The sequence below is a fragment of the Macaca fascicularis genome, chromosome 7 (genome assembly GCF_037993035.2).
Source record: "Macaca fascicularis isolate 582-1 chromosome 7, T2T-MFA8v1.1".
NCBI lineage: Eukaryota > Metazoa > Chordata > Mammalia > Primates > Cercopithecidae > Macaca > Macaca fascicularis.
This window is the reverse complement of record NC_088381.1, coordinates 27044949-27061524: the sequence shown is the minus strand read 5'-3', so window position 1 is coordinate 27061524 and position 16576 is coordinate 27044949. Positions and strand designations below refer to the sequence as shown.

Genomic DNA, 16576 nt, shown 5'->3' with positions numbered 1-16576 from the left:
TTTAATATTTTTATACAATAATTGTATAAAATCAAAAAATTAAATGATAGCCAAAATTTATATCATAGCACAGCTTATACTATATTTTTTGGTGTTTCTTTAGGCCATCTGAAGAAGGAACATTAAATGGTGAGTCTTTGTGGTAGATTTAATGTGAAAAAAATGACAATCTTACATGATCCGTTATAGCAAACACCACATTATTCTAGGTAATACATTTTAGACTTCAAGCTAGAAAAAGCCAAGGTAGTGAAGAGTTCTTCCCTCATATAGTTTTTCCTTACTGTAGATGTTTCACAAACACATGAACCACCCTGTGAGTGATATCTGTTTACTGTCACACTTCCTCCCGCCACTTGGTCTCTGCTATACAGCCTGCTCCTTTTCTAATATTCCATCTGTTGTAACAAATGAAACTTTTAGTCAGCTGAGTTATTCTTGACCACCTTGACTTTGTACTCACAAAGTCCTATTGCATTTACTTCCTACATGTCTCTAAAATCCATCCTCCACTATACATCCCACTGCTCCTTTCAGCTTAGACCACTACTTTTTCAACCTTTTATCGAAGTGTATAGTTCATACAGAATAGTACAGAATTCAGTAAATTCTTACAAAGTAAGTATAGCCATGTAATCAGCACCTAAAAACAATTTTGCCTATATCCCTATTCCTTTGTTTCTACTTCTTACAGTCCCTCCCCCTAAAGCAATAGTTTCACCTATTTTGGGGTGTGTGTGTGTGTGTGTGTGTGTGTGTGTTTGCATGTTTGTGCATATTGGCTATATAAATGAAATTATACAGTATATACTGTTTTGTGTCTTGCTTCTTCCTGTTAACATATTGTTATAAAATTCATCAATATTGTTGTGGATAGTGGTAATTTGTGCATTCTCACTCCTATATAAAATTTCCTTATGTGAATATATTGAATTTACTTATCCATTCTGCTATTTGGTGGTCATTTCAGTAGCTTCCACTGTATGGTTATTATGATTTGCTGCTATAAGCTTTCTTGTTCTTGTTGTTTGATAAACATATATATATTTATTATTGGCATATGCCTAGGAGTGGAATTGCTGAATCAGAGTTAGCATGTGTTCACATTTGGTAATTACTACCAAATAGGTTTTCAAAGTGATTATACCAGTTTGGGGTCCCTGCCTGTAGTTTTACTTTTTGTCTATGTTCTATTCTGCCACCAAAATGATTTTTCTTCCCCACCCCCGGCTGAGATGAAGTCTTGCTCTGTTGCCCAGGCTGGAGTAGAGAGTACAGTGGTGTGATCTTGGCTCACTGCAATCTCCGCCTCCCAGGTTCAGGCAATTCTCCTGCCTCAGCCTCCCGAGTAGCTGGGATTACAGGCGTGCACCACAACGCCTGGCGTTGTTTTTTTGTAGAGAGGGGATTTCACCATGTTGGCCAGGCTGGTCTCTTAACTCCTGACCTCGTAATCTGCCCACCTCGGCCTCCCAAAGTGCTGAGATTACAGGCGAGAGCCACTGCAGCTGGCCTGATTTTTCTAAAAGATCTGATCTGGTCACTCCTCCACTTTACATTTTTCCCCATTGTTGTTTAATAAAATCCATTGTTCTTCCCTAACATATTAGGCTCTTAATTCCCCCCCACCCCGCCACCTGCCCAATATTAGGCTCTTAATTCCACGCCCCTCCCCGCCCCACCAAGGCAGGATCTCTCTGTCACCAGGTTGGAGTGCAGTGGCACGGTCTTTGCTCACTGCAGCCTCAACCTCCTAGGCTCAAGCAATCCTCCCACCTCTGCCTCCTGAGTAGCTAGGACCACAGGTGGGCGCCACCTCGCCCGGCTAATTAAAAAAATTTTTTTTGTTGATATGGAGCCTCGCCATGTTATCCAGGCTGGTCTTGAACTCCTGGCCCCAGAGCAATCTTTTCATCTCAGCCTCCCAAAGTGTTGATGATTACAGCTGTGAGCCTCTGTGCCTGGCCTCCTCTTAACAATTTGACATTCCTTGCTTCTGTAGCTTCACCTCCTGCAGTTATCCCTATATTCTTGCCCATTAATTTGTAGTCTTAGCTGCATATTCAGATCATTTGTAGAGAATCATTTATGTGATGACACATACCTACAGAATTAGAATATTTTGGAGTGACATCTGGGTGAGTGTGTATCCAAAAAGCTCTATAGGTCATTCTGATGTGTATATAATTAGTCCTATTCATACAAAACTGTGTGTAGTTTCCCAAGTGTAGCATGTACTTTAACCCTTCCATGCCTTTGTAAATGAAGCCCTCTACACACCAGTACCTTGCAAAATACTCTATTTTCCCCCTTCTCTTACTCTGAGATAGCCTTTGACGTCTTCTCAACCAAAAGGCATTAGGTACTCCTATATAGTCTTACAATATGTGTACACATGTATGTGTATATGCACATTTTACAGTATATTTTTGTTTATTATACAGTATTAAAACTGTTGGCTAACTTCCTTTTCCTGCAAGACAGTAGGTTTCTTTTTATTTGTGTTCTAGAAACTTAGCACAAAGCAGATTCGACTTGTCTGTGTCTTCTTGCTACATTTAAAGGTCAATTCCACACACACACAAAAAAAAAGATGGGGAAAGGGCTTTTGATGGGTATGTTTCACATTCCAGAAATTCATCTTCTCATGGTAGACCTGCTAAAATAGTTACATGGCTACAGTCCTCAACCCCCAAACATCAGAATCAAAGAGAGATTTTTCTTTTTGAGTGGGAGGTATGGGAAGAGTAAGTTTATGGCAGGAGTTAGGATAGTGTACAGCATAATGTGGTCTTCACTTGTGGGTGTCTAAATGCACAGCTCTCACTAATCTGGCATAACGAAACAGGGTAATATAGCACAGGGGACATATTTTATCCCTAATTTTTTCTGTTTTTGTGAGGAACAGTTACACGATGGAAATTGAAAATTATTTTATGAGAATATCCAGGTTAAAATTTTTGCTGCACTAGTACTTTTTAAATGGTCTCATTTGTTTTTGCCATTCTAGGTCTCACTTCTCCATTTAAGCCGGCTATGGATACAAATTACTATTATTCAGGTCAGTAATATTAAAAACAAAATTTAATAGTATTTTGAACCTTTACGGATTTCATTATTTCTCTCTCATTTTTATGCAGCTGTGGAAAGAAATAACTTGATGAGGTTATCACAGAGCATTCCATTTACACCTGTGCCTCCAAGAGGTAAATCCAAAAATTAAAGAAATAAATAAAAGTGAAAATTAACCCTTTAATGATTTTTAGCTATAATATAGACTGTGGGTGGGATTACATTAATAAGTATCAATTTCAAATAAAATCTTAATCTGACTACTACAAGGGTGAGGTATGTTTGAATAGAAGAAGGGAAGCATCAGAAGTGTTGAATTTCTCCGTTACTGGCATATTCAGAAGCAACAATATATTCTAATTCTAAAAAGTTCTTGACCCAGTATCTAGTAATGTATATAAATTGACATCACAGTGTCCATGAAACAGATAGCTCTAACTTCTAAGTTTAATTCAGAAGTGTGTAGAATTTCAGTTGCTTTTTTAAAGGTTTTCTCTAAAATGCTCAGAATTTCAAAAGTGCTTACATTACACATGAATTCAAAGATATTATGAAAATATCCTTGATTTCTTACCTATTGCTATTAAATTTCTTTTCATAAAACTACATCTTGGTCCATTTTATCTTCTGTTCCTTATTTAATCAAAAATGCCTGCTAATTTTTATTTTACTTTGTCGTTTTTAAAAAGTCACAATTTAATCTTAAACTGTTTCCATTCATGTTGCAGGGGAGCCTGTCACAGTGTATCGTTTGGAAGAGAGTTCACCCAACATATTAAATAACAGCATGTCTTCTTGGTCACAACTAGGCCTCTGTGCCAAAATAGAGTTTTTAAGCAAAGAGGAGATGGGAGGAGGTTTACGAAGAGCTGTCAAAGTACAGTGTACCTGGTCAGAACATGATATCCTCAAATCAGGGCATCTTTATATTATCAAATCTTTTCTTCCAGAGGTGGTTAATACATGGTCAAGTATTTATAAAGAAGATACAGTTCTGCATCTCTGTCTGAGAGTAAGTGTCAGTGAATGTTTAATAGTGGAACATAATTTAAGCTTTATATTTTAACTTCTGAAATATCAATAAGCCAAATATAATCTTAGTTTAAATATTAAACAAGGGTTCTCCCCACCCCACTTTTACAGGAAATTCAACAACAGAGAGCAGCACAAAAGCTTACATTTGCCTTTAATCAAATGAAACCCAAATCCATACCATATTCTCCAAGGTAAATCTTTAATTTTTTTTCTGGGATCTTTTATTATATGGATAGCAGTCCCTTTTGACCTTCATTTTTGATATTGAATATTTAATTATCCATTTTGTAGATCATTTAGAATTTTATTAACAAAACTGCTAGTAATATTTGTAACTATTTTTTATAAGGTTCCTTGAAGTTTTCCTGCTGTATTGCCATTCAGCAGGACAATGGTTTGCTGTGGAAGAATGTATGACTGGAGAGTTTAGAAAATACAACAATAATAATGGAGATGAGATTATTCCAACTAATACTCTGGAAGAGATCATGTTAGCCTTTAGCCACTGGACTTATGAATATACAAGAGGAGAGTTACTGGTACTTGATTTACAAGGTAAATTTATTAAAATATTGCTAAGGTGAAATTCTCCACCTCCCGGGTTTATGCCATTCTCCTGCCTCAGCCTCCCGTGTAGCTGGGACGACAGGCGCCCGCCACCACGCCCAGCTAGTTTTTTGTATTTTTTAGTAGAGACGGGGTTTCACCATGTTCGCCAAGACGGTCTCGATCTCCTGACCTCGTGATCCACCCACCTCGGCATCCCAAAGTGCTGGGATTACAGGTGTGAGCCACCGCGCCCAGCCCAATTTTAATTTTAATAACAACTGCCGGATTATTTTCCCAAAAGCTTATCAGAAATAATACTCAGCATTCTATGGAAGTTCCCGCTTCTCTACAGTCTTTCCAGTATTGAATATTCTTAATGTTTGCCATTCTATTGGATGGAAAATAGTATCATGTTTTAATTCTGGTTTTTCCTTTTGTGAAATTAAACCATTTTATTAGATTTTGTTCTAATGGGTTAAATATTTGTGATTATTCAAAATATCAGTAGGTGTTAGTGTGTGTGTGTGTATGTGTTTATATATACACACATGAATATATGAGAGACTGGAAGGATTTAATCATAATACTTCTGGGGAGGGTTGGAGGTGAAGAAAGATTTTCACAATCTTACTCTTTATGTTACATGAATGTTTTGCAAGAAAATGTGATATGTATTAATGTGTGTGTTTTTTTCCCTTAAATCCCAAACACTTTTTTTTTTTAGACGAATCTCACTCCGTTGCCCAGGCTGAAGTGCAGTAGTACAGTTTCGGCTCACTGCAACCTCCACCTCCTGGGTTCAAGCAATTCTCCCATTTCAGCCTCCCCAAAGGAACTGGAACTACAGGCGCTCCCCACTACGCCCGGCTAACTTTTTTTTTGTATTTTTAGTAGAGATGAGGTTTCACCGTGTTGGTCAGGCTGGTCTCAAACTCCTGACCTCAGGTGATCCACCCACTTCGGCCGCCCACAGTGCTGTGATTACAGGCGGAGCCACTGCGCCTGGCCAATCCCAAACACTTAAAGTCCTATGGATTATTCCTTTATGTACCAAATTGTTTTTTGCTAACTAAGATGAAACAAGGGCAGATTGACCAGACCTTTTACCAGGAGGTATTTGCATACTTGGCACTGTAGGATAAGGAACTTATATGCCTACCTACCAACTCTGATGTTTAACTCTTATTCACATTACAAGGAGCTATGCCTCTCCCTGGTAGAATGCCAGGGTCATAAATCAAGTTATGAAATATCAAAAGAGAAGAACTACACTCCTTTGAATAGTTTAACATAATGATTGGCGATACTATAACATCTCTTAAGATGATTTTTATTATGTAGATGTCAGTGTTTATGTCAATTATATAATGTAAATTATTTGTCTTTTTTATATACATATACAAAGGTGTTGGTGAAAATTTGACTGACCCATCTGTGATAAAAGCAGAAGAAAAGAGGTAATAAGTTTTAACTATTTCATTAAGGCATAATTTCACATTTTACATTTGTACCTGCTTAAACTGTCCCTTTTTTTGTTGTTGTTGTTTTTGTTTTAATTACCAATTCTGCAGATCCTGTGATATGGTTTTTGGCCCAGCAAATCTAGGAGAAGATGCAATTAAAAACTTCAGAGCAAAACATCACTGTAATTCTTGCTGTAGAAAACTTAAACTTCCAGGTAAAAAATTTCTTAATCAGTTATATAGCATATAAATTGTTAACGAAACTTGGTTTCTACAGTACCTCATAAGGCCAGAGGTACAAAGGTTTAATGTAATGATCTCTAATTGTTCCAGCTTCAGCAGCTCCTTTGCAAATACATATTGTTGGTTATAAATGAATCTGTGTTTTCTTTCTTTCTTTATACAAAGTTCATTCATTTAATGTATTATGTGTCTGCAGAATGCCAGGAATTGTGCTAGGTGTTGAAAGTAGAATATCGAACCAGACAGGTATGTCCCTGCCCTCATGGAGTTTAGCGTAATGTTGAATATTGACAAGACTAGCAGGGAGTTACAGGACCGATAAATGCTGAGAGAGACAAAAAAACAGAACAGAGTGCTATAGAACATGTAAGCAGGTCCCTTAACTCAAACCCAGGTCAGGGAATGATCCTGGGAAACTAACATATTTGCCTTTACTTGGAGAAAAGTAAACTTTTTGGAGAAAACTTTCAAGTTAGCCTTGCGGAAGAATTGAGAAAAGGCTGTTTGATCAAGCAGAAACAGGAACTGTAAATATATTGTCTCATGATATTAACATCATCTTTGTATGTGGTGAATTACAAGTTATTATTTAATCATAAGTTAAAGCACAAACCCGTGGTTGTCTCTCTTTGATGTGCATCATAGTCCCCTGTGGAACTTTAAAAAAAATTACCCTGCCAGGAGCAGTGACACATGCCTGTAGTCCCAGCTACTCAGGAGGCTGATACCAGAGGATCGCTTGAGCTCAGGAGTTCAAAGCTGTAGTACCTTCTTCAGCCTGGGCAACATAGTGAGACCCTGTCTCTTTTAAAAATTAAATTTTTAAAAAAATTACACATGCCTGGGGCTCACCCTTGAGCTGTTTATTTTTGAGACAGGGTCTCACTCTGTTGCTCAGGCTCGAGTTCAGTGGTGCGATCTCAGCTCACTGCAACTTCCACCTTCCAGGCTCAAGTTATCCTCCCACCTCAGCCTCCCATGTAGCTGGGACTACAGGCATGTGCCACAACACCTGGCTAATTTTTCTTTTTTTTTTTTGGTAGAGATGGGATTTTGCCATGTCACCCAGGCTGGTCTCAAATTCCTGGGCTTAAGCAATCCACCTGCCTCGGCCTCACAAAGTGTAGGATTACAGGCATGAGCCACCATGCCCAGCCCTTGTGTATTTTTGAAAGTCCCACTTTGTATGACCAGTAATGTAGTAGTTAGGAGCTTAGACTTAAGAGCCAGTATGCATGGCTCCAGAGAATACCTCCATCACCAAGGATTTTTTGAGGACTTAACGAGTTGGTTTTGTGAGATATTTAGTCCCAGCCATATAATAAGCATTATTAGGTATGTAAATGGTACTATTTTTTTAAATTTGTTTTTTATTTAAAAAAATAAAATAAAGAAATACCTTTTTTTTTTTTTTTTTTTTTTTTTGAGCTTATGTCCCTGCAAACTTGCTTAACTCCCTTTTTTAGGAACTTTTCGTAATAGACTTCTCGGGATTTTTTTGTGTAGACAGTAAAGACAGTTTCTTTTCAACCTGTAGTATCTTTTTTTTTTTTTCCTTGACTTTTTGCACCGGCAAGGATTTCCAGCACGGTATAGAATGCGTGTAGTGAGAGTCAACATATTTGCTTTGTTTCTGATGTTAAGGGAAAGCATTCTGTCTTTTCACCATTAAGATGATGTTAACCGTAAGGATTTTGTAGATGCACTTTATAAGGCCAAAGAAATTTCTTTCTACTCCTTGTTTCTTGAGAATGTTTGTCTTGAATGGATATTGAATTTCGTCAGATGGTTTTTTCCTGCATCTTTTGGTATGATCATGTGGTTTTTCTCCTTTAATAGGTTAATATAGTGTATTACATCAATTTATTTTTTTAATGTTGAGCCAGTCTTGCATTCCTAGGACAAACCACATTTTGTTGTGATAAATATCTTTTTTATTTATTGTTAGATTCAGTTTTTAATAATATGTTGAGGATTTTGCATCTGTGTTCATGAAGAATATTGGTCTGTGGTAGGTTTGTTTTATGGGGCACTATGTTTGTTTTCTCTTAGTATTAGGATAATACTTATTTTAAAAGTTCTATTTTCGGGAATAGATTGTATAGAATTGATATTGTCCCTACCATGAATGTTTGATAGGATTGTCCAGTCAAACCATCTTGGCCTGAAATTTTCTTTGTCACATGGTCTTAAAACTAAGCATTTAATTTCTTTAATACGGATAGGACTGTTGATTATCAAATTCTTCTTGAGTGAGTTTTGGTAGTTTGTGTCTTTTAAGGAATTGGTCTGTTTCTTTTTAACTGTCAAATTTGGGGGCATAAAGTTATTTATGCTGTTACCTTACTATCTTTTTAATACCCGTTAGGTCTGTGGCAAATCCTCTTTTTCCCTATCGCAGTTTGTGTCTGTGCTGTTTGTTTCTTGATCAGCCTGGCTAGAGGTTTACCAGTGTTATTGATACCTTCAAAGAATCAGTTTTCGTTTTTATTGTTTTACTCTATTGCTTTTCTGTTTTAAATTTATTTGATTTATTCTTTTTATTATTTCCATGTTTATACTCGCCTTAGGTTTAGTTTGTTCTTTTTCTAGTTTATTAAAGTAGAAACTTAGATTATTGATTCTCAGATCTTTATTTTATTTATTTGTTTATTTATTTTTGAGATGGAGTCTCACTGTGTCGCCAGGCTGGAGTGCAGTGGCGTAATCTCTGCTCACTGCACCCTCCACCTCCCAGGTTCAAACGATTCTCCTGCCTCAGCCTCTTGAGTAGCTGGCACTATAGGTGCATGCCACCACACCCAGCTAATTTTGTATTTTTAGTAGAGTCAGGGTTTCACCATGTTGGCCAGGATGGTCTTGATCTCTTGACCTCGTGATCTGCCTGCCTCAGCCTCCCAAAGTGCTGGGATTACAGGCATGAGCCACCACACCTGGCCTCAGATCTTTATTTCTAACAAGAGATTTAGTGCTATAATTTTCCCTCTAAGCACTGTTTTAGCTCCATCCCTCAAATTTGGGTATATTTTATTTTCATTTTTATTTACTTTAAAATAGTTATAATTTCAGTTGTTATTTCCTCTTCAGTGTATGGATTGTTTAGAAGTGTCTTGTTTAGTTCTTACTTTTAAGTTTTCCAAATGTCTTTTATTGATATCTTACTTAATTCTGTTATAAAAGAAACATATTTTGTACTATTTCAATTAAATTTTTTTTAACCTTACAGGTTTATGGAGCTGGGTTTGGTGGCTCACACCTGTAATCCCAGCACTTTGGGAGGCCGAGGTGGGTGGATCACCTGAAGTCAGGAGGTCGAGACCAACCTGGCCGACACAGTGAAACCCCATCTCTACTAAAAAATACAAAAATTAGCTGGATGTGGTGGTGGGTGCCTGTAATCCCAGCTACTCAGTAGGCGAAGGCAGGAGAATCACTGGGACCTGGGAGACAGAGGTTGCAATGAGCCAAGATCGCACCACTGCACTCCAGCCTGGGCGACAGAGCAAGACTCTGTCTCAAAAAAAAAAAAAAAAAGTTTATGGTCTCTGATCCTTCCATGTGCTTTGGAAAGTAATATATATTCTGCTATTGTTGGTTGGAGTATTCTGTAAATATTAATTAAGGAAAGTTTGTTGCTAGTGTTCAGATTTCTTATATCCTTGCTGGTTTCTGTGTATTAGTTCTATTGATTAACTAGAAAGAAGGTCTCCAAGTATAATTGGATTTGTCTGTCTTGCTTTTCAGTTCTATCAGTTTTTCCTTCATGTGTTTTGAGGCGTTGTTCTTAGATGCATACACATTTACTATTGTTAATGTCTTCTTGGTGAATTGATTATTTTATCATTGTGTATTAATAATATCATGGTAATTTTCCTTATTTTGAGGTATGCTTTTTCTAACCACTCCAACTATCTTTTGATTAAGGTTTTCATCATATACCTTAGCCAATCTTTTTTTCAAAACATACACACACACATCTGTATATAATTATGTTTAAGGTGGGTTTCTTGTAGACAGCATACAATTAGGTTCTTGATTTTGTTTTAAATCTAAACAGTTTCCATTTTTTAAGCCGGCACGGTGGCTCATCCCTGTAATCCCAGCACTTTGGGAGGCCGAGGAGGGCAGATCACTTGAGGTCAGGAATTCGAGACCAGTGGCCAACATAGTGAAATCCTATCTCTACTAAAAATAAAAAAAATTAGCCGGGCGTGGTGGTGGGTGCCTGTAATCCCAGCTACTTGGGAGGCTGAGGCAGGCAAATTGCTGGAATCCTAGAGGCAGAGGTTGCAGTGAGCAGAGATCACACCACTGCGAGACAAGAGTGAGACTCCATCTCAAAAAAAAAAAAAGCAATCTGGCCCAGCTCCTTCATTTTCTGGATTATATAATTAAAGTTGAGATGACTTGATCATTGATACACTTGCTAGTTAACAACATAATTAAGATGAGCTATAATTGTGTTTCCTCTGTTCTTTGTACAGTAATTGCAGATTAGCTTGTATTCCCTAAAGCCATACTGACATAGTCTTGAATTTAAAATTTATCAAAAATAATTCATGTATTTGCAAATATGTGTTTGGATTATTTAATATAGGCTGTTTCTTAGATTAAAATTAACAGTTTATGACTCAGTGAGGTCAAATATTTTTATTTTTAAAAAAATAAAAAATTAGTTTATATTCTGAGTATCAGTTATGTTTTATATGGAGATAAAAATATAAGGGTTTACACCATGGCACACATATACCTATGTAACAAACCTGCATGTTCTGCACATGTATCTTTTTTTTTTTTGAGGCAATAAAAAGAAACATACTATATATGTTTATGCTTGATTTGGTTAGTTTATAATGTTGATGTTACTGCATTATTTCCAGTTCTGCAACTATTTTCATATATGTTCTAACTTCTTAAGTGATTTCTTCCTATCCCATACCTATAAATATGGTTATATACTGATCATAGCAAATTTATCTGGAGACTTATTTCCCAAGCTCCCGTTTCTGTTCAGCTACCTATATTTCTACTTGGATACTATTTTATTTTATTTTTTGAGACAGGGTCTCACTCTGCCACCCAGGCTGAAGCAGAGGGGTCCAACCGTTTGGCTTCCCTGGGCCAAATTGGAAGAAAAATTGTTGGGCAGGCACCATGGCTCATGTCTATAACCTCAGCACTTTGGGAGGCTGAAGTGGGCAGATCACTTGAGGCCAGGAGTTCAAAACCAGCTTTGCCAAGATGGCAAAACCCAGTCTCTGCTAAAAATATAAAAATTGGCCATGTGTGGTGTCACAGGCCTGTAATCCCAGCTACTTGGTGAGGCTGAGGCACAAGAATCACTTGAACCTGGGAGGTGGAGGTTTCAGTGAGCCGAGATCGTGCCACTGTACTTCTGCCTGGGCAACAACAAGACCTTATCTAAGAAAAAAGAAGAATTGTCTTGGGCCACACATAAAATACACTATCACTACTATAGCTGATGAGCTTTTAAAAAAAATTGCAAAAAATGCCATCATGTTGTAAGAAAGTTTATGAATTTGTGTTGGGCTGCATGTGGCCTGTGGGCCAAGGATCGGGCAGACTTGCTATAAAGCATCTTTAGTAATGTGTCCAATCCAAAATTCTTGATTTACATCTCCCACCCTACATAGAACTCTGTTTCCCCATCTCATTAATGGTTACCCAATTGCTCAAGCCCAAAACCTAAAGCTATCCAATTCTTCTTTTCCCTTGCCCTTCATAGCCAATTCATCAAATTCTGTCTGTTCTAATTCTGAAATCTCCCTAGAATTCATCTGCTCTTCTCTGTCTTCATGGCTAGCACCTTGTTTCCTGGACTGCTGCCACCCATTATCTCACAAGACTTTTCATAGTCATCAGAATAGTTCTTGAAACAAATCTGATGATGTTTCTCTCTTGAGACTGCTTAAAACCTTCCAGTGGATTTGTATTATATCTGTACTTCTCATCATAGCTTGTATCTTTTAAATAAAGATCAGAAACTTTTGTAAAGGGCAAGGTAGCAAATATTTTAGGCTTTGTAGGGCCATGTGGTCTGTCCCAGCTACCCAATTCTACCATCGTGGTGCGGAAATAACCATAGACTGTAAACAAATGAGTGTAACTGCATTCCAGTAAAACTACTTACAAAAACAGGCAGCAGGCCAGATTTGGCCCACAAGCTGTAGCTGACCATCTTGGACCATTAACTGCTGCTTGAGCTCAATTTCTACTAGTTTTCCTCTCATTCACCTTGCAGAAGCCACCCTGTCTTCTTACCATTCTCAAAGCACGCTAAGTCCATTTCCTTCTGACAGTCTTTGCAGTTAACCCTCCCTCTGCCTAGAACACTCCTCCTAGAGCTTTGATAGTTCACTTCTCAGTATTCAGGTTATTTACTCAAATCTCTTCCTCTGGCTTTCCTGCCCAGACCTGTTTGAAAGAATCACCCTATACCATCTTCCATCTGTCCCTCACTATAAATCACTACACTATTTTCTTCAGAGCACTTATTTTATTTTTGTTTTGAGACAGGATCTCACTCTGCCGCCCAGGCTGAAGTGCAGTGGCATGATCTTGGGTCATTGCAATCTCTGCCTCCTGGGGCTCAAACAATCCTCTCACCTCAGCCTTCTGAGTAGGTGGGACAACAGGACACACCACCACACCTGGCTAATTTGTGTATTTTTTGTAGAGATGAGAGACTTCACCATGTTGGCCAGGCTGCTCTTGAACTCCTGACCTCAAATGATTCTCCCACCTCGGCCATTCAAAGTGCTGGGATTATAGGCATGAGCCACTGCACCCTGCCTTCAAGGCACTTTTTACTGCTTATAATTCTGTTATTTTTCTATTTGCTTATTTTTTTGTCACCCACTAGAATATAAACTCACTGAAGTCAGGGACCTTATCTGATTTGTTCACTGCTACATTCCCACGCCTACATGAGTTTCTGACTTATGGTCAATATGTAATTATTTGTTGAATGAATGAATGACTTCATTTTTATGTGTATAAATTTGGTGACTACTGAATTTATAACAGCCTGATGGAAAACAAGTCTGACATGTTTGGAGAAAAATTGATTAGAAAATATTCCTAATTCAGCCGGGCGCGGTGGCTCAAGCCTGTAATCCCAGCACTTTGGGAGGCCGAGACGGGCGGATCACGAGGTCAGGAGTTCGAACCATCCTGGCTAACACGGTGAAACCCCGTCTCTACTAAAAAATACAAAAAACTAGCCGGGCGAGGTGGCGGGCGCCTGTAGTCCCGGCTACTCGGAAGGCTGAGGCAGGAGAATGGCGTAAAAACCCGGGAGGCAGAGCTTGCAGTGAGCTGAGATCCGGCCACTGCACTCCAGCCTGGGCGACACAGCGAGACTCCGTCTCAAAAAAAAAAAAAAAAAAGAAAAAAAAAGAAAATATTCCTAATTCAGCCGGGCACGGTGGCTCACACCTATAATCCCAGCACTTTGGAAGGCCGAGGCAGGTGGATCACCTGAGGACGGGAGTTCGAGACCAGCCTGACCAACATGGCAAAACCCTGTCTCTACTAAAAATACAAAAAATTAGCCGGGCATGGTGGTGCATGCCTGTAATCCCAGCTATTCGGGAGGCTGAGGTAGGAGAATCGCTTGAACCTGGGAGGTGGGGGTTGCAGTGAGCTGAGATCGCACCATTGTACTCCAACTTGGGCAACAAGAGCAAAACTCCATCTCAAAAAGAAAAGAAAAAAAAATGTTCCTAATTCTCTGTTTCTAAGAAATACTAACTTTTTTCTTTTCTCTCTCTCTTTTTTTTTTTTTTTTTTTAATTATTGTGGGTGTTCAATGTAGATCTGAAGAGGAATGATTATACGCCTGATAAAATTATATTTCCTCAGGATGAGCCTTCAGATTTGAATCTTCAGCCTGGAAATTCCACCAAAGAATCAGAATCAACTAATTCTGTTCGTCTGATGTTATAATATTAATATTACTGAATCATTGGTTTTGCCTGCACCTCATAGAAATGTTACTGTGTCACTTTTCCCTCAGGAGGAAATTGTTTGGTAATATAGAAAGGTGTATGCAAGTTGAATTTGCTGACTCCAGCACTGTTAAAAGGTCAATATTCTTTTGACCTGATTAAACTAATCAGTCAGAAATTCCCTATAGGATAGAGCTGGCAGCTGAGAAATTTTAAAGGTAATTGATAATTAGTATTTATAACTTTTTAAAGGGCTCTTTATATAGCAGAGTATCTCATTTGACTTTGTTCTGATGAGGGTGATGCTCTCTCTTGTGTGGTACAATACCATTAACCAAAGGTAGATGTCCATGCAGATTTTATTGGCAGCTGGTTTGTTGCCATTCAAGTAGGGAAATGAAGAAATCACTCAGCCTTTTGGTTAAATGGCAGTCAAGATTTTCCTCAGTGTATTTAGTGCGTTCAGTGATGATGTCACTGGTTCCCAGCTAGATGCTTACTGGGCACGGGAAGTGAAATGACTTGTTCTAATTCTAGGTTCACAGAGGTATAAGAAGCCTGAACTAAAGACCATTTTCAAGAGGGACGGTATTTATGAATCAGGGTTAGGCTCCATATTTAAAGATAGAGCCAGTTTCTTGTTAAATAGAACCCAAATTGTGTGAAAGTGTTAATTGGGTTTTTTAAACATTGTTTTATCAAGTCACTGTTAAGTAGAAGAAAGCCATGGTAAACAGATATATAACCTAAATTATAAAAGGAGAAATCTAACTCACTCATCAAGGGAAGTTACCTTGTGAGGAAAGTTAAAGTACTTTTTCTCTATTTATATCAGTAGTGACAACACAGAACTTCTCCAAAGATTTTATTGATTGTTATATCAAATCAGAATGTAAACATGAACTCTTGCATATATTTAAAATTGTGTTGGAACATTTGAACATGAATGCTGTTTGTGGTACTTAAGAAATTAATTCAGTTGGATTATCATTATGTGATACTGGCAGATTGCAGTGCAACCTTATGCCAATAAAAGGTAATTTAACAACCCCAGATATTGTTGAATATTCAACAATAACAAGAAAAGCTTTTCATCCAAGTTTTATGCTTTAATTTTTTTTCCTTTTTTTTTCTTTTTGTTTCCTTGGTACTAATTTTAATTTTTATTTGGAAGGGAGCAGTATAAAGCTTATTTGTACTCAGTAGTGTATCTCATAGATACAGACAAGGCAAGAGATGATAAGCTGTTTAAATAGTGTTTAATATTGATTGGGGGTGGGGAGAAAAAAAGTGTATTACTAAAGATATTATATACATTTTGTATATCATTAAATCTTTAAAAGAAATGAAATAAATTTATTATTGTTTACAGATGTTTAGTGAGTTTAATCATTCTGAAAAATCTGACATTTTCAGGGTATCAATTTGAGTATCAGTTTTTTTAAATGAACCATTTATATACCTATGCTTTTGATATCCTATCTTGTACAATGTTTGAATTAATACTCATTTCTTACTGTCTTCTTAGAAATCTGTTTTTTGTTAGGCCAAAAAAGGGCAATATGGGCTGTCTATTGATTTTATTTTCACAGGATTATAATAGTAGCTACACTTTTTCTTACCACTGCGCCCGGCTGCTAACACTTATTTAGTGCCTACTACATGCCAGACATTACTCTAAGTATTTCACATATATTAACCTATTTAATCCTTATAACAATGTTATAAAGAAATAGGTGTTATTATCCTGTTTTGCAGATTTGTAAATCAAGGTGTTAGAGAGGTAAAGTAACGTTCCTAAGATTCTTACATTTATTTAATAAGTAGCAATGATAGGATTTGAACCCACGCTGGCTGCCTTTCATCTATACTGTTTTTGTTTTGTTTTGTTTGTCTCGGTGGGGCATGGTGGTTCACGCCTGTAATCCCAGCACTTCAGGAGGCCAAGGCAGGTGGATCACTTGGGCTCAGGAGTTTGAGACCAGCCTGGGCAACATGGCAAAATCCTATCTCTACTTTAAAAATACGAAAATCAGGCCGGCGCGGTGGCTCACGCCTGTAATCCCGGCACTTTGGGAGGCCAAGGTGGGCGGATCACAAGGTCAGGAGTTTGAGAGCAGCCTGACCAACATAGTGAAACCCCGTCTCTACTAAAAATACAAAAAATTAGCTGGGCGTGGCATCAAGTGCCTGTAATCCCAGCTACTTGGGAGGCTGGGGCAGGAGAATCACTTGAACCCGGGA

At 37.8% G+C, this 16576-nt stretch overlaps 1 protein-coding gene across 4 annotated transcripts in view; it reads left to right on the top strand.

Moving 5' to 3' along the window:
- Positions 1 to 15703, top strand: part of TRPM7 (transient receptor potential cation channel subfamily M member 7) — a 120169-nt gene extending 104466 nt beyond the window's left edge. For 3 of the 4 annotated variants that reach the window (XM_045395449.3, XM_045395448.3, XM_045395447.3), the window contains 9 exons: positions 104 to 129; positions 3011 to 3061; positions 3141 to 3206; positions 3801 to 4084; positions 4216 to 4298; positions 4457 to 4662; positions 6062 to 6113; positions 6228 to 6334; positions 14200 to 15703. In XM_045395449.3, coding sequence (XP_045251384.2) covers positions 104 to 129; positions 3011 to 3061; positions 3141 to 3206; positions 3801 to 4084; positions 4216 to 4298; positions 4457 to 4662; positions 6062 to 6113; positions 6228 to 6334; positions 14200 to 14330 — 1006 coding nt within the window. In that variant the 3' untranslated portion in view covers positions 14331 to 15703. Of the gene's footprint in view, positions 1 to 103; positions 130 to 3010; positions 3062 to 3140; positions 3207 to 3800; positions 4085 to 4215; positions 4299 to 4456; positions 4663 to 6061; positions 6114 to 6227; positions 6335 to 9588; positions 9731 to 14199 lie in introns of those variants that run through there. The other variant, XM_065547925.2, reaches the window with a different exon arrangement.
- Positions 15704 to 16576: the final 873 nt, after the last annotated feature.